Source organism: Penicillium robsamsonii, assembly GCF_028829455.1.
Source record: "Penicillium robsamsonii strain IBT 29466 chromosome Unknown utg000004l_segment0_segment0, whole genome shotgun sequence".
Lineage (NCBI taxonomy): Eukaryota > Fungi > Ascomycota > Eurotiomycetes > Eurotiales > Aspergillaceae > Penicillium > Penicillium robsamsonii.
Genome location: NW_026643222.1, coordinates 1,068,726 through 1,091,282, shown reverse-complemented (window position 1 = coordinate 1,091,282; position 22,557 = coordinate 1,068,726). Strand labels below are relative to the sequence as shown.

General features: G+C 48.7%; 11 protein-coding genes across 11 annotated transcripts; 5 read left to right on the top strand and 6 right to left on the bottom strand.

Annotated features, from left to right (window-relative positions):
- Positions 1–279: 279 nt before the first annotated feature.
- Positions 280–2,562, top strand: dbp7 (putative ATP-dependent RNA helicase; the record flags this gene model as incomplete). The annotated part of the gene is made up of 1 exon (XM_057232170.1): positions 280–2,562. One exon carries the CDS (start codon positions 280–282, stop codon positions 2,560–2,562), a length of 2,283 nt encoding a protein of 760 aa, XP_057083935.1.
- A 68-nt stretch (positions 2,563–2,630) lies between these two features.
- On the bottom strand, positions 2,631–4,003 carry N7447_007907 (WD40 repeat domain-containing protein; the record flags this gene model as incomplete). The annotated part of the gene is made up of 2 exons (XM_057232169.1): positions 2,631–3,702; positions 3,753–4,003. The coding sequence occupies 2 exons, from the start codon at positions 4,001–4,003 to the stop codon at positions 2,631–2,633; spliced, it is 1,323 nt and encodes a 440-aa protein (XP_057083934.1).
- Positions 4,004–4,733: 730 nt separating this feature from the next.
- On the bottom strand, positions 4,734–6,911 carry N7447_007906 (Zn(II)2Cys6 transcription factor; the record flags this gene model as incomplete). Its single annotated transcript, XM_057232168.1, has 4 exons — positions 4,734–5,130; positions 5,188–5,352; positions 5,405–6,105; positions 6,156–6,911. 4 exons carry the CDS (start codon positions 6,909–6,911, stop codon positions 4,734–4,736), a joined length of 2,019 nt encoding a protein of 672 aa, XP_057083933.1.
- Positions 6,912–7,571: 660 nt separating this feature from the next.
- Positions 7,572–9,448, bottom strand: N7447_007905 (putative MFS multidrug transporter; the record flags this gene model as incomplete). The annotated part of the gene is made up of 2 exons (XM_057232167.1): positions 7,572–7,693; positions 7,750–9,448. The coding sequence occupies 2 exons, from the start codon at positions 9,446–9,448 to the stop codon at positions 7,572–7,574; spliced, it is 1,821 nt and encodes a 606-aa protein (XP_057083932.1).
- Positions 9,449–9,897: 449 nt separating this feature from the next.
- N7447_007904 (type 1 glutamine amidotransferase) lies at positions 9,898–10,829 on the top strand (the record flags this gene model as incomplete). Its single annotated transcript, XM_057232166.1, has 3 exons — positions 9,898–10,138; positions 10,205–10,431; positions 10,539–10,829. The coding sequence occupies 3 exons, from the start codon at positions 9,898–9,900 to the stop codon at positions 10,827–10,829; spliced, it is 759 nt and encodes a 252-aa protein (XP_057083931.1).
- Positions 10,830–11,570: 741 nt separating this feature from the next.
- Positions 11,571–13,165, bottom strand: N7447_007903 (OTU domain-containing protein; the record flags this gene model as incomplete). The annotated part of the gene is made up of 4 exons (XM_057232165.1): positions 11,571–11,702; positions 11,764–12,351; positions 12,399–12,811; positions 12,907–13,165. 4 exons carry the CDS (start codon positions 13,163–13,165, stop codon positions 11,571–11,573), a joined length of 1,392 nt encoding a protein of 463 aa, XP_057083930.1.
- Positions 13,166–14,136: 971 nt separating this feature from the next.
- On the top strand, positions 14,137–15,502 carry N7447_007902 (FAD-dependent oxidoreductase; the record flags this gene model as incomplete). Its single annotated transcript, XM_057232164.1, has 6 exons — positions 14,137–14,162; positions 14,214–14,351; positions 14,410–14,513; positions 14,566–14,669; positions 14,730–15,105; positions 15,159–15,502. The coding sequence occupies 6 exons, from the start codon at positions 14,137–14,139 to the stop codon at positions 15,500–15,502; spliced, it is 1,092 nt and encodes a 363-aa protein (XP_057083929.1).
- A 461-nt stretch (positions 15,503–15,963) lies between these two features.
- N7447_007901 (cytochrome P450) lies at positions 15,964–17,443 on the bottom strand (the record flags this gene model as incomplete). Its single annotated transcript, XM_057232163.1, has 2 exons — positions 15,964–16,477; positions 16,536–17,443. 2 exons carry the CDS (start codon positions 17,441–17,443, stop codon positions 15,964–15,966), a joined length of 1,422 nt encoding a protein of 473 aa, XP_057083928.1.
- A 219-nt stretch (positions 17,444–17,662) lies between these two features.
- On the top strand, positions 17,663–19,412 carry N7447_007900 (putative GABA permease; the record flags this gene model as incomplete). The annotated part of the gene is made up of 4 exons (XM_057232162.1): positions 17,663–17,790; positions 17,840–18,072; positions 18,125–18,967; positions 19,030–19,412. The coding sequence occupies 4 exons, from the start codon at positions 17,663–17,665 to the stop codon at positions 19,410–19,412; spliced, it is 1,587 nt and encodes a 528-aa protein (XP_057083927.1).
- A 411-nt stretch (positions 19,413–19,823) lies between these two features.
- On the top strand, positions 19,824–20,092 carry N7447_007899 (uncharacterized protein; the record flags this gene model as incomplete). Its single annotated transcript, XM_057232161.1, has 2 exons — positions 19,824–19,889; positions 19,949–20,092. 2 exons carry the CDS (start codon positions 19,824–19,826, stop codon positions 20,090–20,092), a joined length of 210 nt encoding a protein of 69 aa, XP_057083926.1.
- Positions 20,093–20,335: 243 nt separating this feature from the next.
- On the bottom strand, positions 20,336–21,948 carry N7447_007898 (MFS transporter; the record flags this gene model as incomplete). The annotated part of the gene is made up of 4 exons (XM_057232160.1): positions 20,336–20,371; positions 20,427–20,680; positions 20,739–21,774; positions 21,835–21,948. 4 exons carry the CDS (start codon positions 21,946–21,948, stop codon positions 20,336–20,338), a joined length of 1,440 nt encoding a protein of 479 aa, XP_057083925.1.
- Positions 21,949–22,557: the final 609 nt, after the last annotated feature.

Genomic DNA, 22,557 nt, shown 5'->3' with positions numbered 1-22,557 from the left:
GTAAAAAACATCTAACACTTTAGCATAGCACGGTTAGCAAGCAAACCACTTACATACATTTCTCAAAAGCAAGATAGACTTCAAACTATTCAAATATATCTCGCTTTGCAGTTCAATGTAAACAAAGTAACTAGGGCAAATCCTTAGGGTGGAGAAAATTTGCCTGGGAGCCTGGAAGTCTTGGCGCCGAAAAAAAGTCTCGAAAGCTTTTGGATCGCCGGTCCAACAAAAACCTCCACAACTCCCCTCCATTTTTACCGGGGATCACCATCTTTCAAAATGGCCGACGATGGAATGCTTATGAACTTTAGCATTGGTGACACTGTCATCAAGCCTGAAGCCAAGTTCAAAGGAGGGACATGGCGAGACCGACTGACCGCAAAGAAGCGCTCAGCCCACCGAGGCTCCGAGAAGGAAGGAGATGGAGATGCAGCTGCGCGCAATGCAGCTTCCAAGAACCCGAATCAGATCCAACTCGGTACACGGCCTGTGAAAAGACAAAAGACCGAAGACTCGTTCAATCGTCCTAGCGCCCCGCGCGCTGGTGGTGATCGACGACCACAGCATCCACGAGACCCCACTCAGTTCGTTTCTTCGCTCTTTAGTAGCAACCCCGAAGCGCGCAATGCCCAAGAGCCCAAGGAGGAGAGAGAGGCAGAAGATGCGAAACCGACGAATGCGCCGATGATCGACGGACTAGATACCTTCACAAATCTGGGCCTATCTCCCAATCTCGCGGCGCATCTGCTCACAAAGCTAGAGCTCAAGGCGCCGACGGCTATTCAGACAAGCTCAATTACACAATTGCTAAAGGAGGAAACCGATGCTTTCATCCAGGCCGAAACTGGTTCCGGAAAGACTCTGGCTTATCTTTTGCCGCTGGTGCAACGGATTATAGATCTCTCAAAAGCGAAGAACGAACATACCGATACCCAAGTCCACCGAGACAGTGGACTGTTTGCTATTATTTTGGCACCCACCCGTGAACTGTGCAAGCAGATCTCCGTCGTGTTGGAGAATATTCTGCGCTGCGCGAACTGGCTTGTGTGTGGAACAGTAATTGGTGGAGAGAAGAAAAAGTCAGAGAAGGCACGGTTGAGAAAAGGATTAAACATTCTCGTCGCGACACCTGGTCGATTGGCGGATCATCTCGACAATACGGAAGCGTTGGATGTCAGCAATGTGCGGTGGCTCGTGCTTGACGAGGGTGATCGCTTGATGGACATGGGCTTCGAGGAGGAATTGCAAGGCATTGTTAAGAAACTTGACGCCAGACAACGGCCGAGCCGCGTTCCCGGTGTTCCTACACGCAGAACGACAATTCTGTGTTCCGCTACACTGAAGATGAATGTCCAAAAGCTGGGAGAAATCAGTTTGAAGGATGCGGTACACATCAAGGCCGACCCGAACGAAGAAGATGATGATAAGTCAAATAAGGACGAGGAAGAGTCATTCCGCGTCCCTGCCCAGCTCAAGCAATCGTACGCGATTGTCCCAGCTAAGCTACGTCTGGTCTCATTAACAGCCTACTTGAAGAGGACATTCATGCGCAAGGGATCAGTGATGAAGGCGATTGTTTTCATGTCTTGCGCCGATGTTGTGGATTTCCATTTCGAGCTATTCTCAAGGAACCAAGACCGCGATCAACAAAGGAAGAGCGACAAAGAAGAAAAGGACGGAAAAGACGAAAAGGATGAGAAGGACGAAGAAAAGGAAAAACTATCACCCCATGGCACCATTGCTCCCGGTAGAGCCTTTTCGACCCCGATGAATCCGGTCCTCTTGCACCGACTACACGGCTCGCTTCCCCAGGCTGTTCGAACAGCTACCCTTGGCTCTTTCTCTCGCAGTACTGAGGCTTGTGTCATGATCTGTACCGATGTGGCTTCGCGTGGTCTGGATATGCCCAACGTCGACTTGGTTGTCGAATATGACCCGGCCTTCAGCTCTGATGATCACACTCATCGTATTGGTCGTACTGCTCGTGTAGGACGAGACGGCCGTGCCCTCATCTTCCTCCAGCCTGGCTGCGAGGAGAACTATGTCGAAGTCCTAAAGCGGGGCTACCGCGATGGAGGCAAGGCGCTCACCCGCACTGATGCAAACGAGATTCTCAAGCGTGGCTTTGGCGGCAACGATAACAAAAAGAACTGGGAGGAGAAGACAACCGATTGGCAAATGGATGTGGAGCGTTGGGCACTCGATAACCCGATCTATTTGGAAATGGCTCGACGGGCGTACCAATCTCATGTCCGAGCCTACGCGACCCACACCTCAGCTGAACGGAGCATGTTCGACATTAAGGAACTCCACTTGGGTCATCTTGCGAAGGCCTTCGCCCTGCGCGATCGACCTGGTAAAATCAACGTCCCTGGTCTGCGGCCTGGACAAGAAGACACAAAGAAGGACTTCAAGGCAGCACGAAATGGTGCTGGAGGCAATAAGAGAAAGGCCGATGATCCTCCTCCATCTTCCACAAATGTTACGGACGAGGCTGCTCGCAAGATGAGAGCCAAGATGAGGGAGCATATGTCCGGGGCCAACGAGTTCAACTTGGCTTGATCTTTTGCTCTGTGTACTCCTTCAAAAAAGCATGGTCGCATGGTTGTTTTGTAGCATTAGCATTTATCTCAGTAGATATCCCATAATGAAATCTTCCCGTCCTTGGACCCAGCCGCTAGCCAATGAGTTTGTTGTACTTTTTGATTCCGTTGTTGTTGCACTGTTGCGAGAGAGTAGTCGCGTCTGTCGACAGCCGTCTGTCCTGTTGGGCCCTGATCTGCATCTTGGGGTTTTTGTTTTGGAGACTCAGGCGATGAAGACACCAACGAAGAGGCGTTTTCGGTGTCCCCAAACGCTACAGAATAACAACCATCCTTATGCCACTTCAGCACAGCCAGCTCTTTCATGGTTTTGCATGAGTATACCCGGACCCTGCTGTCCCAACCGGCAGTAGCAAATACCTTCCCGTCTGATCTGATCCGTAGACCCTGCTGGCCTGAATGCTTTGTGTTGACAATCTTCAGGGGTGTCTCTTCTTTGTAGCCAGCGGTCGGTATATAACCCGCAGACCCTATGCTGGGGATGGGATGCTTGATGACCAGAGCATCCGCAGAAGAAGAGATGAAGTATCCATGGGAAGGGGCGACATCTAAGGAAAGTACCGGCTGAGAATGAGGGCGGCCAGCATACAGCTTGTCCCATTTCAAAGGGTTGTTGCTTATATACTCACGCTCAAAGCTGGCCGATTTGAGAGCTCCACGATGAACGAAGACTATCACATGTCCATCTTCATATGCAGAGGCGATGTAGAGATCTCCAGAAGGTGATACAAAGAGATTTACAGCCATCAGCATTCCAGTTTTGATCGATTTATCGGAAGGAATGGTGCTGATCCTGCGTTCAGATGGTAGATGGAAGATATCGACTCCACCAGAGTCCAATGCATTAGGTACTGCAAAGAGGGTATTCTCTGGCTTACCAGCTGGGGATGGAACTCCGGGAAGCCCGTCCGAATTCACAAACGCCATTGAGAACGCACAGAAATTGAGCGCATTCACGGGCAAGGAATGGAGTAACCACGGCTGGATTTTGCTTCCTGTCTGTGTGGACTCGGCCGCATCCACTGGAAGCGTCTTATCGAGGAAAGATTCATCCTCTGGTCTAAGCTTCCACACACATAGTTTGTGGTCGCGGCCATGTCTATTGCAAATATAAGTAAGATAGTCGAAAGGGTGGAGGAATCATCATACGTGTAAATTTCAGTGACACCTTCGACAACGTTATAGCCTCTTGCTTCCAAAATGGCTCCCTCATGGGCCTTCCATGCCGTCACAGGGCGTTTAGTGACTAGGTCCCAAACAACGATCCAGCCATTAGCGTCGCCGGATACAAGCCGTAAATTCTGGCTGTAGATATGCAGGGCATGGATTGGAGAAGCATGTCCACGAAGAATATATATTGGGGTAGCCTGCGATTGAGCCTGTGCTGATTTGTTGTCCATTCCAACTGCCTGACTTGTGTTTGTTGCTTGTTGATGTCTTCCATCTTGTTCGGCAGAGGTGCCCTGTAGAATTGCCTGCCTACACCGCCACACTTCAGCCTCACCTATAGTAATGATCTATTCTGGGCCTATTCTTATGTCCTTGTGATTTGGATGGATGTCACTAATAGAACATAAAGCAAGAAGCGTTCGAAATTCAAAATACAATGACGCAAAAAACGAGCTAGTTGTGAGTCTTGAAATCGTGGCCTAAGGCCACCAACACCATGCTCATGATATATATATTTCACATGAAATTCTTCTCATACCTATGGACGATATTTCAGTAGAGTTGTAGCGGTTTTTCTTTAACCCACGTATCCCACGTCGTTATAGGGTATGTCCCTCCAATGCCGAAGCTAATTATGCTAATCAGCCGGGGAATGGGCTTAAATAAAGCCCTTACCCGGCTTGATTACGGATTAGGTGGCATCTATCCCCAAATGGGAACCATGAGAATGGATGACTACGAGTCCTTGGAGGTCGGCAATATGGGATGCGACATGTGGTGATGAATATGAGGAGAAATGGATGAAAGAATGGTTTGGTAGTATTTTTTTAACCACAATGGGCAATACTCGCTGCATTGATCAGTTGAAAATAATCCATGGATATTCATAGAGTATATATAAGCACCGTGGATGTGAAGTAAGGCAACAATAATTCATGATTCATCAAAGGCTTCGAAACATTAAATCATATCAAATGTCCCATAGTGATATGGATTGAGTGGATGGTGGTGATGTGGTGGCACATAATATCCTCGATACGGGTGGTTCTCCAACGAGAAGTCACCCGTAGTCAACACGGGATTGTGTAGGCTTGGAGACGAGCCTGGGTGATTGGAGATTGACAGAGAGGGGTCTAGTTCATAGAAGTGATTCTGCATCTGGGCTGGCGTCACCGTATGCGGGTGAGCATCGGCCCAGCTCCAAATTTGTTTGAGATCGTTTTTGATTGGTTCGGCACTGCGGCCAGTCACTTTAGTGATGGTATCAAAGATGCCGAGTACCTGGTCTTGAGCTCCTCGTGTTTCTAAGCACTCTGCAGCGAGTACAAGAAAGTACAGGGATATATCGGCCACACCTCTATTCAACTGTTTAGACATTGAGAATTTTAGATTTTTGATCGAGTTTTGTACTAACCGGTCTGTGGTGTGGGCAATAAGGCCGCAGATTTCGTGCGCATGGCTGCGTTGCATTTTCCGCATATCCTCGTCGAACTCTGACTGAGAAAGGTGTGTTTTGGCTAACATGATACGACAGGCGTGGTAGAATAATCGAGAAACGATGGCAGATCGGTTGACAAGCCTAAAAATATGAGTAGGTGGACAGGTTGAATGCGAGATACTTGAGAACATACCAAACTTCAGGAAAGGCCGAATTGGAACCTGTTTGCCATGGCTGCAAATGACCAAGGGGTACGAGGGATCTAGGAATAGATTTCGCCCATTGGTCGCACCACCTGTTGTGAATCATCCATTCATGGTCGTGCTGAATGGTCCTCGCCGCATCGTCACCTAAACCGTGTGATTGTCCCGAAGACGCTTGGAAGGTGATGACCTTTGCGAAAATATAAAGTATCCGATGATGCCATATATCTTGGTTGCCCCCGTTGGTGGCATGTGATTGATCCATGTCCATATTGACCCCCCAAGTGTTTGGATCCCAAGACAATGTCCAATTATATCGCATACAGTTCAGCAGTTCTGCACCAACACTGATCCTGAAACATGCTCCACCCAACCCGGGAGTTTCGGCAGTCCAGCCACATTCTCGAATCAAAGCTCGGGAGCCTGCGCGGTGGTCTCCATTGTGCCTTGATGAGGTTGGCATGGTTTCGGAGAAGCCGAGGGCAAGGGCTGCTGTTGCGCAGAGAACGGAGTCACGGTTGGGATCATGCATTGCATTCAGGAGATCCCGAGTAGCATCGTCATAATAACTTGTCGCTTTTTCGTCCCCATAAGAGGCGTCTACAAAAAAAAGATGCCTAGCACCACACGCGAGAAATGCCTTTAGCAATATGGGCTCGCTGATGGCAAAACCTGGAAGAATCTGGGAAAACTGCATCCTGTGAGCGAATGTAATAATAGAGTGTGAGAAAATTTACCCACATGGTTCATTTCATCCATTATATCCATTAGGGGACCGACTTCTTCCGTAAAAGTTCTGAGAAGAGAGACTTGCTCTGGGTCGGCGAGGAAAGCATGATATTCATGTTTCCCAGCCAATTTCTGTGCGAAATGAGATGTTCCGTGTGGAAGAAGTTCATCTCCTGGCACCAAGTGAGACTGGTGCCAAGTATCAGTTCCAACGAAGTCGGCCACATTTGGATGCGGAACATCAAAGCTCAGTGGGTCAAACGAATGTGCCACGGATTGAAAGAGATTTGTCAAATCATCACCTATAACGTCAATGTCATGGTTTGAATGTCCGTTCTCTTGAACAGGGCTCTCCGGCTGGACAGGCGGGTATATCTCGAAGCCGCCCACATACAAAGACGCGATCAAACGCGAGTCATCCCGAAATGTCACCTTCGACCCATGCGGCCGAGCGATGATATATGGAGGAGCAACAGTTTGAGTATCAATGAAATTGAGGCGGACACCACGCTGACAGACGCGATCCGACTTGCGACAATTGAGACACCGTCCCACGGCTTCGTCGCATTTCAAATGTCTTTGGCGACAAGTGAGGCAGCCTGTGCGTACTCTCCTAGCTTTGGTATCTGGGGCATCTGAGGATTTCTTGCGACTGGAGCGGGGGCGGGGTGTACTTTGTGAATCGCTTGCTTGACTTTTTGGAGTGGATGTCCTCGTGCTGACGCTGGGCGACTGCGGCTGCGCCTTCGCTACTTTTCGGAGATTCATATTGCCCCGGTAAATTGCGAACTTGATAGCTCAGCTTTATAACGTAACTAATTTCTAGTCTCCGGCGCCAACTGGAGTCCCAACCGATAGACGTTTCCCAAATACACAAGATGCCGTTGTAGGTTCTACCCAGATGGCCATGTTCGTTGTTGAGACTTGCGATGAGAGTTTCAAAATAGTATCCAGCTGGAGAAAAGAAGACTGCGATTGTCTTTGGGATTTGGTATTCAAGTGTAGCTTCGAATCCAACCAGCAGCCGGCGGCACAGGAGGGGGGCAGAAAAGAAGGGATCGGCGAATAATTCTGGGGGGAGGCAAAAGAGGGTCAGCTGATGATTATCATACGGAGGCACATGAATATGCTTACTAGCCCCTTGCTTAACCACGCAGACGTCTCGAGGTTGTGGAAAAGTGGATTGATGTTAAGTTAAAGATCGAGTCAAAAAAAAGGTGGGTCGTTTTTGCCAAGATCACCGAGGTATAGTACCCGTTGATGACCTTTGCAATGACCCAGGTGTATAATTCATGCATATTTACATCGGGACAAGTAGATACAGTCAAGCTAATGTACTCAAGTATTTCTTACGCATGTTCTTTGGAATAGGCTACTAAATGCAGTCAATATACATTCTCCGTTGTCCACTGAACCGTTCCCGAGACACTATTTACGCCTTTCTCCCAATCGCGGTAGTCGGACTCGGCCCAAAAATATTAACACAATGACTGCCCAGAAGGCCGCGGATATGAAGGTCAGTTGGAGAGCCGCGGAGTACGATGTGGTGACTGAGAAATTATTAGCAAGGACAAAGCAAGTTGAACTCCAAATAAATAGAACACACCTTCTTGCCGATGGATTGGATCCAAGTGGGCAATAGTATGAACGGATTTGCGGACATGTGCAATAATGTGTTCCTTCTCAATACCGGTGACCTTGTTGTTGAGGTGGTATACCAGACTATTCTGGAAGATCCAGCTGCTGACAGCCACACCCATCACGGCGCCCAGGTTTCTCCACAGGCCAAGAGTGGTTGTTGCGACAGCCTGATCTTTTTGTTCACTAGTGGCAAGAATGGATACCATCAGGCTGGGAAATGCGAAGCCCTGACCTAAACTGGAGAATGAGATGCAGATCATGGAGAGTGGTTGAGAGGTATCAATGCCCATGGATGCAGGTGCGCATCCACCTATCACCATGAAGCATACACCGATGATGACGAAAGGTTTCAGACGCCTGGTCCAGTTAATCATGAACCCAGTGCTCACACTAGAGATAGTGACAGCTATGGAAGAAGCCACAAGACGTAGACCGGAAGCAGTTGGGCTGGTCAGTTTGACGGCCTGGAAATACAGCGGAGCGTTGAACAACACGGTGTGTATAGACATAGCGGCAAAGAAGTTGCCAAAGATAATACTGGCTCGAGGATCCTTTGACATGAGCTCAATTGGTAGCACGGGTCGTGGGACGTGAAGCTCGTAGCGCACTAAGACGACCGCTAGAACTACCGATGACACCAGGGAGATGACAATGAGCGGATGGCTCCAAGGATAGACGTTCCCTCCAAAGTTCAAACCGATGATCAACAGAGTCACACACATAATCAAGATGAATGATCCCAATATATCGATACTCCGGACTAACTGCCAGACTTTCATGCGCTCCATTCCAGTTCGTTTAACGCCGAGGTCAGCCGGGACTGTCCAGGCGGCTGCGATAAAGTAGACGAAGATGAAAGGCAGTTGGATGAGGAACGCGCCCCTCCAACCGATATGATCACACAGGTAACCACCAAAGGCAAGTCCGAGGCTACTGCCGATGCCGAGACACAGGTTGATGTATGATTGGTAGACTCCGCGATACTCGAGACGTACCAAGTCACTAGAGATGATCTGACCGATGGAGAAGATACCACCCGCACCAAGCCCACACAGCGCGCGAGCAGCGATGAAACTGCCGATATTTGACGCCAAGCCACAACCTGCCGTCGTGATGAAGAACATGGCAATAGAGAAGAGATAGACAGGTTTCCGGCCAAAAGCGTCAGAGATACGTCCGAAGAGGGGCATAAATGCGGTGGATGTTAACAAGAAGGCCGTCGATAGCCAGGAAGCTGAGTTGGCTGCTTTGAAGTAGGAGGTAATGACTGGATGGCTGGAGGCCATGAGGGTCGAGTCAAAGAAGCCGATCAAGTAGCCCATCATGATACCGCTAAAGATAACCCAGAATCTTGTCGGCGAGATATCAATGAACCTTGAGGCATAATCATTTTTGTGGATTGAGATGTTCGACTCTTGGTTGGGAGAGCCAGCCCCAGAAGCTGGCTTAACATGGGGTTCTTCAGATGCAGAGCTTGCACTGGATAGCTGACGAGTGTTGCCTTCTTCTCCCGTATCTTTGTATGAGCAGGCTGATTCAACATCCGTTGCGGAATACGAGACTTCATGGTGACTCGTCTGCTGGACGGAATCATTGCGCAGGAGTGGGGTGGCCTCGGAGGGGCAAAAATTAACATTTTGCCCTTCATTGTCGTTATTAGACATTTTTTGAAGAAGGCACAACTAGAAAAACAAATATATGAAGAATTTGTATGTTATTTCATGGGAACGAAGATTCTGCAAGCACGAAAAGTAAGTCCAACAAACGCCATCAACCCCCACTCATCGGCATTGAAAGCAGTGGTGACACACAAAAAAAAAAGAAAGAAGACCGAGCCAAGGGAGATGGACCTTTATATGAAGTCTAGTGCTGCAAGATCTGTATCTAGCGCAACACAGCATCAATTGCCGAGGGATAAAGTGCATCACTTGCAGTCCAAAAATCCATGAATGTTTTGACGAATCGGGAATAGCGTTTGTCAGCGGGTCCGATCTCGGGATCCGATAAGAGATAAGGAGTATTTGTATGGCTTCTCCAGGGCCTTTTAATTGACTCACTTGAGTATATTCCCATAATTTCATAACTGTATCATCTCTACATCACAACCAGGACAATGCATTCCCCACTCCGCATAGCCGTATTGGAATGCGACACCCCGCTTGACAACATCAACCGCCGCTATAACGGATATGGCGGGGTATTCCGCGTTCTCCTCAACGCTAGCGCCAATGCCTTGAACCAGCCCGAGAGACTTGACCCCAAGACGGGTCTGGAAATTACGGCTTGGGATATAGTCAACGATGACAAATACCCAAAGCTGGAAGATATCGATGCGGTACTTCTAACAGGATCAAGTGAGTGTTGACTCGGTAGGCTCAAACCAGTGAATGCACATACTAACTATAGTGACCCTAAAACAGAACACAACTCATTCGAAGATATCCCCTGGATCAACCGTCTGGTCGAATTCACTCAACAAGTCCTCGCACAGGATCGCGTCCGTCTCCTTGGAATCTGCTTCGGACACCAAATCGTCGGCCGCGCATTAAACGTCAAGGTCGGACGAAGCGACCAAGGTTGGGAGATCGCCGTGTGTGATATGGATTTGACCAATGAGGGAAAAGAGTTGTTTGGACGGGATAAGATCGTGAGTTCCCTAAACCTGCGCCTGGTGTAACAATAAACTATATATGTACCCAATGGGCCCGAGTACGTGGATGTGCAGACACCTGAGCTAATTTACCTCACAAATAGCGCATCCAGCAAATGCACCGGGATATTGTCTTCGATTATCCCCCGAACGTGATTCCGCTGGGCTCATCCCCGCGCTGTGCTGTGCAGGGTATGTATGTGCCGCGTCGCTTTATCACTGTTCAGGGCCATCCTGAATTCACGGGGGACATTATCACGGAGATTATCCAGACCCGGGCCGAGCAAGGTATTTTCAAGGAGGACCAAGCTCGGGATGCTTTGAGCAGAGTTAATATTGAAAATGATGGTGTGGCTATTGGGGTGACGTTCCTGAAGTTCCTACTGGAGGACTGAAGGCAAGGACAAACTCCCGATGCGACACGAGCGAACTGCATTAGATTTGCTACCTGGCTGGCTTCAGGTTCTGGCGAGTACTGGTTGGTGCCCTTTTAGACTGGGTTCAAATAGATCTATCTTCATGTACGACAGACGCACTGCAGGATTTGACAAGTTCATTAGGGCCTTTCGATGCATATGTACCTAGTGACAGGCAATAAAGTGCTATTTGGGAACGACAGGTGGGTTCGTGTTGTTACATGAGTATGACTTCCACCCTTGTTCACTATATAGAGATAACAGGAGGGACCGGGAGACTACGGAATGAGTACGACTGACAGTCCAGCCAGAAAGTGGGTGACATTAGGTTCTATATTAGAATTCAAGCTACCAAACAGAGCTGTGACACCAGTTTGCCACCAACGCTGAATCATGGGCCAAGGCCCAGACTGGAACAAGAGAGCCAAAAGAAGAGCAAAAGCTAAGGACTCTATAAAACAGTGGGGAAAAGAAACCCTGGTATCGTTGTAAACAAGGTCATTGAGGATTGCCCCAGGCAATCTCCTCATGCGAGTTCATAATCAGACAAAACGCCCCCTTCCGCAAGCCCATCGGCTGCGAGCCCCGCAGGGCGATGCAATATGCAAACCCAAGAAACCAATAGCTTCATCGCTAACGCCTTTTTTTTGATGCAAGAGAAAGCGCTAAAGATGCTCAAAGGTCTATCCGGAGACTGGAGACAAGCAAGAAATAAATAAATCAGTTCGGACGTGGGCGGGAAAGTCGTCTACTTCGACGACATTTCTTTCCGTCCGTGTCCGATTGTTCCGGGTTGGTGTTACCCGGGAGAGAGGGGTCTGTGGCCTGACCATCTTCTGCGTCGGAGTTCATCTATTAAACGGAGATTTAGCAAATGTCCCATTCGACGGTAACTCTTGTTTGGAGAACTCACTCGAAGATTCAAGGAGACAACCTCGTCATGTTCATCCCTGAATGAGATCCCAACACCCAAGGTAAGGTTAGAGACGAGGCGTTTCTTAGGTCTGGTGCGTCGTGCGGGACGAGGATCTTCGGAATCGTCGCTGTCCTCTGCGGACCGCTTGCTACCCGTACTAAATGGGGAAGAGGAGCGCGAGGCTTGTAAACTTGATTTGATGGGAATCCCAGGAGCACCTTTCTTATCAAGGGGAATGTCCGTCTGCTCGTCCAAGAGCGCGGCGAAGGCGCGATCGATATCGCCACGACATCTCTGGAGCATGTCCACAATGGTATCCCGGTCATACCGGCCCCCCAATCCCTCTTGGATGGATTTGATATCCCAAGGGGGGTATAGGTCAACAGCAAGGTCAGCATCGTTGGTATAACCATCAATAGCTTTTTCTTCCGGTGAAGTGAATTGTTTGTGATCAGCCTCGGATTTAGGGTCTGAGACGACCGCGGGATCAACCTCCTCATTGATGGGTTGAAATGGCTTCACCTTGGTAAGAAGTCCTTTATGTTTGCCCTCGATTCCCCGCACTGAAGAATAGTGTTTGAAGTCCTATGATCGTCAGTGGGGCGCGAGGATATGCACAGCAAGGCACTTACATGGAATGCTACATGCACCACATCTCGAGGTTGATTTGGTAGGGCATTGACATCCTGGAACACCGAAACACCATCCATGGTGTATACATTCAAGTCGACCTTGAAGGCCTGACAGAACGCCTGGAGATGCTCGGAGCTACCCCATTCGCCGTTCTTACGGGTGGTAGCAATCATTTCCTGGAACCGCCGTTCCATGTCCTCCTGCGTCGGAGCGGAGACATCGGCAGAGCGAGTAGCATACGCAGATGCAGCCGCACGTTTCGGCCGACGCCGCTCCCCACCTTCAGCAACGACAAATTGCATGAAGTATTCTTTATTGGAAGCCATATGATTGGCTAGAAGCTGGCGTATTTCGTCTGCATGGTGTGTGTCGCCATACAGTTGGTCGGAGAGGGAGTAGTAGAGACAATTGCCTGGGATTGGACGCGTCAGAATAGGTACAACGACGTGATGCAGCTTCCAAAGACTACGATGGAGCTCAGAAATCATGCGGGTGTAATTGGCTTACCGTCTCCCTCGGTGGGGAGTGCATAGAGGCCTCTCTCTTGGAGAGAGGCCATCTCCAAGCTCGCGTGGTGCATGTGCTTGGCTTTGGAAATCTGCTGATCCTGCAACAGGCGGGGCATGGTCGGTGGGGAAGAGATTGAAGAACGCGGGATTGGAGGAAGAGATGCGTCTAACAACGCAGGCACCTCAAGCGTGGAATCGTGAGAATCAGAGCCCGTAAGTATGGGCACGATTCTGCCACCATTAGTGAGGCGTGACATATTGAAAGGAAGACTCGACTAAGAGTCGGCATTTATGGGAGTGTAGACCAATTGACAAACAAATAAAGAAGTGAAGGGAAATAGAGAAAATAGAGAAATTGAGGTTATTGATCTAATGGCAAACAAAAGAGCCCGCAGAGGGAATTCGGGCCCTGCGGGTGGTATGAAAAAGGAAATTGTTCGTCCCCCGAGCCCATTTGAGTGCCGAAAGGAGGCGGTGAGCCCTGATGTTCGGTGATTGGCCACACGTGGATGTCTGTCCACTATGACATCGCCCAACTTTCGTTGTATAAAAAGCGCTTCAGGGTATTCAAGTCTATATTTAGTAAATCAAAGCTTCTTCTCGGGTTTCTGACCTAAAAATATATGAAAGAATTGTGATTTACGAGCAAAGTGAGGGTGAATTGAAGCAATTGAAGATTAAATGTGATCGATAACGTTCAATTCAGAGTGGAGTCCGGAGTAATGGAGCGGGATTTTACGGAGCTCCTTGCTGGAGGCCCAAGTGAAATCACTGGATAATTGAGGCCTGAATCAAGGGTCTAAAGATATTTGAGAAACAAAGGCATTGAGGTATTTCAACAGCTGTATCTATAGCTACACTAATTTCCCTGCGAAGTATATGTAAGCATCACCTCCGCACTTATGCGGAGGTGTATTTTTAAAAGTTGTGTATCCATCCACGGCTCCACTGAAAATCTCTAGCGCGTTTATTTATTTTTCACAGTATTTTATTGGCGAATGCTATACACCGCCTCGGTAGGATTTCCATAATCGGCCAAGCATAAAAGTGAGATAATAAGACCCATACCACGCCTTACCAGACCTTACCGGACCCCTGTACCGGCTAAATCAGCAAGATAGCTGTCCCCTCACCCCGCCCCTGTTAGCGCACATTGAGGACATATCTTCTTGCTTGTGCTGTTTTATTTTTGGTATCGGCTCAGAAATTCAAGGTTAAAAAGTGCATCATGGCGAATAACATTGTAGTTTTGGGGTAAGATCTCTTTCTCTAGCTCCGTTCGAACCTCCACTTACGGTATAACAGTGCTGGTGTGTCTGGTTTGACCACCGCATACCTTCTGTCGCAAGACCCGGCCAACAAGATTACTGTTCTGGCAAAACATATGCCTGGCGACTATGATATTGAATATGCGTCCCCATGGGCCGGTGCCAACTATATGCCGTATGATCCAACCAACCCAGCTCCTTGTGAAAGTTCTGACTAAGTGGATCTTCTACAGGGTGGGAAAGGAGGGAAGTGCTCATCAGAAATGGGAGCGCAATACCTGGCCAGCATTGAAAGAAATTACGGACAAGTACCCCGAGGCCGGTATCCACTTCCGAGGTATGATCTTCTCCAGAATCTGATCAATATCCAACCCTCTAACAAAATGTAGGCACCTTGATCTACAACAGAAAGAAGGATCAGGAATCAGACACCGGAAAGTGGTTTTCGGAATTGACTCAGCCAAACCCGTGGTATAAAGATGTCGTACCTGATGTATGTTTTAACCGAAAGATGGTACCACAGACTGTCTGCAGACTGACGTGATGATTCTAGTTCAAAAACGTCCCCTCGGGTCAATTGCCTACTGGAGTGGATAGCGGCCAGGAGTTCACATCTGTCTGCATCAACACCGCCGTCTATCTGCCGTGGTTGGTCGGCCAGTGCGTCAAGAACGGCGCCGTCTTCAAGCGAGCTATCTTCAAGCACATCGCCGACGCGGCCAACGCCCACCACACCGGACAGAAGGCTGACGTGGTGATCAACTGTACCGGTCTATCATCCAAGACCCTCGGCGGTGTTCTCGATGACAAGATGCACCCCGCCCGTGGCCAGATCGTCGTGGTCCGCAATGACCCCGGTCCCATGATGTCGACATCCGGGACTGACGACGGAGAAGATGAGGCGTTGTACATTATGACTCGTGCTGCAGGTAAGTTCTCACATGCTGGTTGTACTATTTGACCGTTGGCTTATTGCTTCTAGGTGGTGGCACGATTCTCGGTGGCTCTTATCAAAAGCACAATTGGGATGCCCTCCCAGATATGAACCTTGCCAACCGCATCATGAAGCGTTGCATCGAGGTTTGCCCCAGTCTCGTAAAGGAGGGACAGGGAATTGAGGGGTTGGATATCATCCGCCATGGCGTCGGCCTGCGACCCCTGAGAGAGGGTGGTACTCGTATTGAAAAGGACAAGGTTGACGGTGTCGCAGTCGTTCATAATTACGGCCATGGAGGATTTGGCTACCAGGCCTCCTTCGGCTGTGCATATGACGCTGTGGCTTTGGTCAAGGAGATCCTGCAGAACAAGTCTCGCGCTAAGCTTTGAGGAGCCTCGTTGTACAGGTCAATTGTTGTTGTGTACTAGCAGTTTCATGCGTTCAGCCTTCACATATATATATTGCAAAGTCTAGTCCGTCTATATATGCCATTATGACGGCAATTGAGAATTGCTTGAGCACTCAGTTTGAGACTCAGCAGAATAATCATTGAACTCCATCCACAATCGTTCCATTAATTGTTCCTTGTTCCTCGATGCCAGCACATAGGTCTAGAGTAGCTGAAAATCGACAAAGTTTTGAATGAGTTCGGTAGATCTCCTCTGCATGACACAGTACTTGCCGACTCGCTAAACTCCAGTCCTGAGATGGTGTTGGCGATTGCTTTGGCTTTCTTCACTTTTCGAATCGCCTTTCCTAGCAAGTGTGCAATATAATAATGTCACTCCCATTCACACGAAGCAGTTCTTATGGTTACTATACTGAGACTAGTAGAGCTACATCTCATCCTTTATTCTCTAGTCCTATCTGATCTCAAATTGATAAGGATCTCCTCGCCTTCAACACGAGAGTTGAACCATTCCTTAATGCGAATCGGACCATCACCAACCACGCTCGCTCCACAAAGCAAATCAGCCTCTACGACCCTCAAGATCGCCCCGGTCAGCTCCATAGTGCCCAGATTCTGCGCGATACAAGCTCTAGTTCCCTTTCCGAAAGCGAAGAAATGAGTTAGCATCTCATCAGTCGGCTGGAGCCAGCGTTCCGGCAGGAATCGCGACGGGTTTATGAAAACAGTCTCGTCTTGATGGAGCTGGAATGAGGCAACACCGACATTTGTGCCTGCAGGGAAATGAAATTTGTGATAGTTCCATCCATTGTCGGGTACTGCGCGTGGGAACCGGATTGGGTTGGCCCATGACAACCGTAGGCCTTCTTTTATAGTTCCTCGAAGATAATCACACGTTGCTGGATCTTCTCCATTCTCGACGGTTTGTCTGATTTCTTCTCTGAGACGATTGTATCTATCATTTGCGTCAGATTCGATCGATCACGAGGGTAACAGTCTTGGGGCAAAAGTACATATCGGGATATTTGGCCAAATACCACAGTATTGTCGCAGTGTTCATGCTCGTAGAGTCTGTTCCAGCAAAGCAGACATCTTTGACTTCGATCTGAGACTGCAAGGGCGATTGTTTTTCCAGTAGACGACTCTGATAGCTTCCGCTTTTGGCTGTCGCCGCTTTCACGAGCTGATTCGTGAAACTGTTCATCAATTCAAAGGCTTTTGCTGTGGCCTCAGTAGATAGGACTTGCTCCACAGCTGCGACCACAAAATCTCCCAATATTCCAGGAGCCACGTTGAAGAACGCTCCGACTCCAACATACGCATCGACAAAAGGCGATGCCGACATCAACCCCGCGTCCTCGCGGAGCGCGCCATATCTATTCTGGAATAAATACCCACTCACAGCATCAATAGCCATGCACCGCGACACATTCAAAACATTAACTGGGGTACCCTTGTCCGCTTCCCGTCGCAACCGAGCGACAAAATCGTCAAAGACCTGCGAAAATACTTGCTCCGACTGTCGCAACGAAGCCGTGGAAAAAAGAGGCGCGACCGCCTTCGCTCTGGCCGCGCGCTCTGGCAGTGTCAGAGTTGAGAAAATCGTGTTATGGCCATCGATATTGAATTTTGAGTAAGCGGGGGATTTCGGGAAACCCCCGCGCGCGATATAGATCGGATCGATAGCGTCAGCGCTGGCGATGTCGACATCGTTGGGTGCTACGCGTAGCACAGGGCCGTATTTACGATGCAGGTTGAATACAACGGTGCATTCATCACCAATGTAGGTGTGGTATGCGAGCCAGAGCGAGGTACAGGCTGCTATCTTTGGGCCGGGGACGCGAGATAGCGGGTGGAGATACAGTCTGTAGATCAATAGGCAAGCCAGGCCGGCCAGGCACAAGATTAGTATGAGCGCCATTGTTTGATCAGAGCAGGTCTCATCGCTCATATTTATCCGGAGGCTGTCAAATCGGGTCTCTCGCTGCTATCATCGGATCGACCGACGTAGGGCGCTTATCAGATTAGCGGCGTCTCCGATCTTCTCTCGTAATAATCGTAGATAGCCCTCGGCGGGACGCCGGGGGGGGGGGGAATATATACCCCTTGCATGACAGTGAGATGCTCGGCATCAGCCAAGATGGCCAATGTTTTCGATGCCTCCACGCGAGAGGATGTCGTTCTCGAAACAATGGGGTACCAGCAAGAGCTCAAGCGCTCATTTGGTTTGCTGGACATGGTGGGCTTCAGCTTCAGTATTGTCACCTGGTAAGAACCATCGTGAATATTTGCACGAGTGGTTTTCTGACCGACACAGTTGGACGGCACTAAGCGGTGTCTTCATTATTGGCGTCGAGGCCGGAGGTCCACCCGTCATGATCTTCGGTTGGATCGGCGTCTGTGTCATCACCATGTTCATTGCACTAGCAATGGCTGAGATGTGCGCCCGCTGGCCAGTGGCTGGAGGACAGTACTCGTGGGTGGCCCTGCTGGCGCCCCCGAAAGTATCTCGACAGCTGTCGTATATTACGGGGTGGTTCATGTTGACAGGTTAATAACGATTTCCCTATAGATCGGAGAGATCGGCTAACTCCACTACCAGGAATCCTCGCCATGGGCGCTTTGAATAACTTCGTTGGATCTAATTACATCCTCGGACAAGTGAATCTGGTATTCCCGGGGTTCGTGATCGAGCGCTGGCACACCGTCCTCGTCGCATGGGCCGTGGGGCTATTTACGCTAGTCGTGAATGTCTTCGCACCGCACGCTTTGCGCCGCGTATCGCGCCTGATCCTTATATGGAACATAGTCTCGTTCGTCGTCGTCATCGTCACGCTTCTCGCAACAAATAAACACAAACAAGATACAGACTTTGTTTTCCACGAGTTCCGAAATATGACTGGGTTAGGAGCAGTCATGGCTACGATAGTAGGTATCTTGCAGAGTTTCTTCGGCATGTGTTGCTACGACGCAGCCAGCCATATGACCGAGGAAATGACGCATGCTAGCCGGGACGCGCCGAGGGCAATCATCTTATCTGTGATCCTAGGTGCGGTAACAGGCTTTATTTTCTTGCTTACGCTGTGTTTCTGTATAGGCGATATCGAGGCAACGGCCAGCTCGACTACTGGGGTTCCGGTGATTCAGATATTCTACGACTCGACCCAGAGTAAGGTGGGGGCTTGTATATTGGCTAGTCTGATCACCGTGATTGTCATCGTGGCGTCTGTCAGTCTCGTTGCGGAGGGATCACGCTCAGTGTACGCCTTTGCCCGGGACCATGGACTTCCTTTCTCGAAGCTCTGGTCGACAGTCGAGCCGAGACGGCAAATTCCTCTATATTCTATTATTCTCACGCTAGTCGTGCAGCTGGCACTCAATGCCATCTACTTTGGAACGGAGACCGGGTTTAACACGGTGGTTTCGATCGCAACGACGGGGTTCTGTGAGTGCTTTGATCCTTCGGTTGCATGTGGAGGTTTGAATAATGCTAATCTCACTGAATAGATGTCTCCTATGGTCTGGTTCTTTTTGCTCGACTACTTGGCTACTTCTATGACCATGATACCTCTTCTTTCGACGGACCCTTCGCCCTTCCGCTTCCACTGTCACTTGCCTGTAATGTCATTGGCTTGGTCTTCCTGCTCTTTGGGTCCATCACGTTCAATTTCCCTTCTGAAGCTCCGGTAACATCGGATTCGATGAATTACACGAGTGCAGCTATCGGGCTGGTGATGTTGCTCAGCTTGGTGACATGGTTGACGACTGCAGCAAAGCAATTTACCGGGCCTTCAGACGTAAAGCATCTAGTCGTTGAGGGCATCGAAAGTCCTTCGATGCGGCAGACAGATGATCCTCTGAATGCCAAGGCTGGCAAGGAACATCAATAGAGGAATAGAAATAGAACCTTGAAACATAGAAATGCTGCTTATAATGGCTACTGGGAAATTGGATTTTACAAGGAACTGCAAATCGACGATGATAATTCATTCTCGTTGATATTCGTAGGCGATCCAGATTAAAACAATAGCCCATGGTTAACCAATAGCAACGCGAAATGGAAAAATTCTCCGCAAGAAGGGAAATATAGCTTTGATATCCAGATAGGACACCAAAATAGATTACGGCAGCACCAATAACCAAACCCAGGCATTTAACCCATATAATGACAACTTTTAGCACATAAGGGGCTCATTCTTCACATCACCACGGTTGGTCTTAGGGATAGGAGCCGCCAATTCCATTGAACCTAGGGAAATCATTACACAAGCAAGTGTGTTTTAAACCCACAGTTCAGTCAAATGCTACAAAACTACAAGCTCAGCAACAGGCTTAGGAAGCTCAATAAGTCCCGGTTCCTATGCCTGGTCAAATCAATGGCCATGTCGACGCTGCTGGCAATATCATCTTAGACTAATAGCAGTAGCCCGTGGCTAAGATTGGGATTGGTATTGATTTGGACGAGCTATATAATGCGCTGGATCGGGACCCATTGCGCATGGGTTGGTTCGCTAATGGCCTCTCTGAGGTTTGGCTGGAGAAAAGGCAGGAAGTAATACAGGAAGTTTGAAATTGCATAGCATATTCATCAATGTATCTTAACAAGAATGACAAGATTATGGGATTTTCCCCTCCGGTACAAGTATTCCAGCCTTTGACCTGGCATAATGATACCTCCTCACTCAGCCCATCGGTCAGAGCTCGCAACGAAAAAGGCGATGTTCGTTTGACATTCTTCAATGTTATCATAAAAGACCCAAAATACCTCGGCTAGGTAGCCTTAAACGATAAACATATATTACCGAGAAGCGTGTCACGGGCCTTTCGGATTCGGTGCCAAATGGACCACCTTTATGAAGTCAGCTACTATGTTCTACATTCATGGAATAAACACAGCAACTTACCACTGGAACTATGGCTGACACAGTCAGAAACGCCAGCATGGCGGTGCATCCAGTCCATCCCATAGTCTTATACGCGAGCTCTGAAAGCAATGGACCGAGCACAGTGCCGGCACCAAAGGCTGCATCAAGGAGCATATAAGCCTCAGTGACCGCACTCTTATCGCCATATATATCAGGCTGTTCCTCTTGAAGAACATTCACGATGCGAGGTATCTCCGTAACCAACGGGGTTAGCGACGTATTAAGCCCTATCCCTGTTCATCGTGAGCAAATCTGTAATTTGACGTTCATGGAACTCATATCAGAGCTTACCAACACAAGCTAATAGTATGCAAGCCATTACCTTATTTGTAGTATCGTCGTGTCGTATCAGAGCGAGGAGAGCGACTGCTACAGCCCCGAACGTAAAACCGACAGTAGAGACCAATCGAACACCATATTTGTCTGAGATCATTCCAACAAATGGACCAAGGAATGATGGAATGGTTATGTTTAAAAACATGGCGCCTGTAGCACCAGAAAACCAGTGAAAATTCTGCTTGATAAAAGTCGGGAGGACGGCGTCCATGGCGCTCACCAAGATCATGTTGATTAGGCATCCATATAATGCAGCAAGTATGCGATGATTTCGAAGAAAGCCTCCGACAATAGTCCACCAAGAAGGATCATTTGAAACCGCAGAAGAGGTATCGCAGCAATGTGAGAGGAGCGGTGTTGTGATGGTTGGATCCCAATCTTCAACAGTCGATAGTCGCTGTTTTCCCTTTGAAATAGCACTTTTGTTCAAGTTTTCATTAAGGAGGGGAGGAGGTCTAGTCGAACCATTCTGCCCTCTATACTTTTCAGCAGTCTTTCTGTCGATCATGAACAGAATCAAAATCAAATTGACGAAGACAACGCCGAGGCCCATGATGAAGACAGGATAGAACCCTGCTTTCTCATACATGATCCCTCCGAGCGTGGGTGATACGAGCACGCCAAGATTCATGCCAGAGAGTCCGAAGCCAATCCAGGGTCCCAGCTCGTGCGACTCGATCGTATCAACCAACAGCGTTAAGCCGGCAGTATAGACAACGCTCGCAGATAGACCCTGGAAAATCCTTGCCACGATGATCATCCACGGCTCGACTCCAAGCATGAATGAGAGGGTGGCACCGAATGCACAAGTGAGGCCTCCTAGGAATGGGATTTGGCGTCTTTCGCATTTTCCGACAATCCAGCCTGCCACCGGGGCGCCGAGGACCATTGCAAGTCCGAAGACGGCTAAAGAGGTGGATGTCCAAAATGGGACGTCAGCCTCTGGTACTCCAGACCGAACGGTTAGAGAGAAAGGAAGGACGGATACGATCTAGAAGAGAGCCCGTAGGGTTAGTACTGCCATTGGACAGTAAATGATAGAAGTACCTACGATCCCGTAAAGGAACCCATCAGTAAACGTGGTCGAGAAGACAGCAAGGCCGATCAGTTGTTTGGATGAGCGCAGATTGAAAAGCCATGGTTTTATTGGTATGATATTCTGCATGGTGATTCAGAGCTGAAAAACTAAGAATTATACCAAAGGCCGATTTGATTGTTCCCTCGAGAGCCCCTCGTAACGGTGTCCAAGGTGAAGAGAGAGAAGGTGTAATCAAGACAGAAGTCTGACTATAGACTCTTGCATCGAGGCTAGTTATATGAACTGTATTTAAAGAAATTAACATGTCAGCAACGAATAGTTTTCAATATAAGCAGTCTTGGCCTCTTAGGATATTGGTAAATTGGCCGGATTTAACCAGTTAACCGTGCCAAGCGCCCAATCCGTTTAGGTGATCTGTCAAATACCGAGTCTGAATACACTGTACAATACACAGGTAATATATGCTACGCCAAGCATACCAGAGGATTTATGAATCTTCTATTGCTTTGATTAGATAATCATGCTCCATAGTTAACATAAATTGTAAGGAGCGCGTATACAGAAATACAGAGAGTTCCATATACTCATTCATACCATACATTTCATACAGACCGATTTCTGTCATGATCCCCTCCGTTTAAGTGATCCCCTCCGTTTAGGTGGCGGACCCTCCGTAAGGAGGGTCTGTAATTTTTGTAAAAAAATGTAAGGGCCGGTTAGTTGGTAGATCCACAT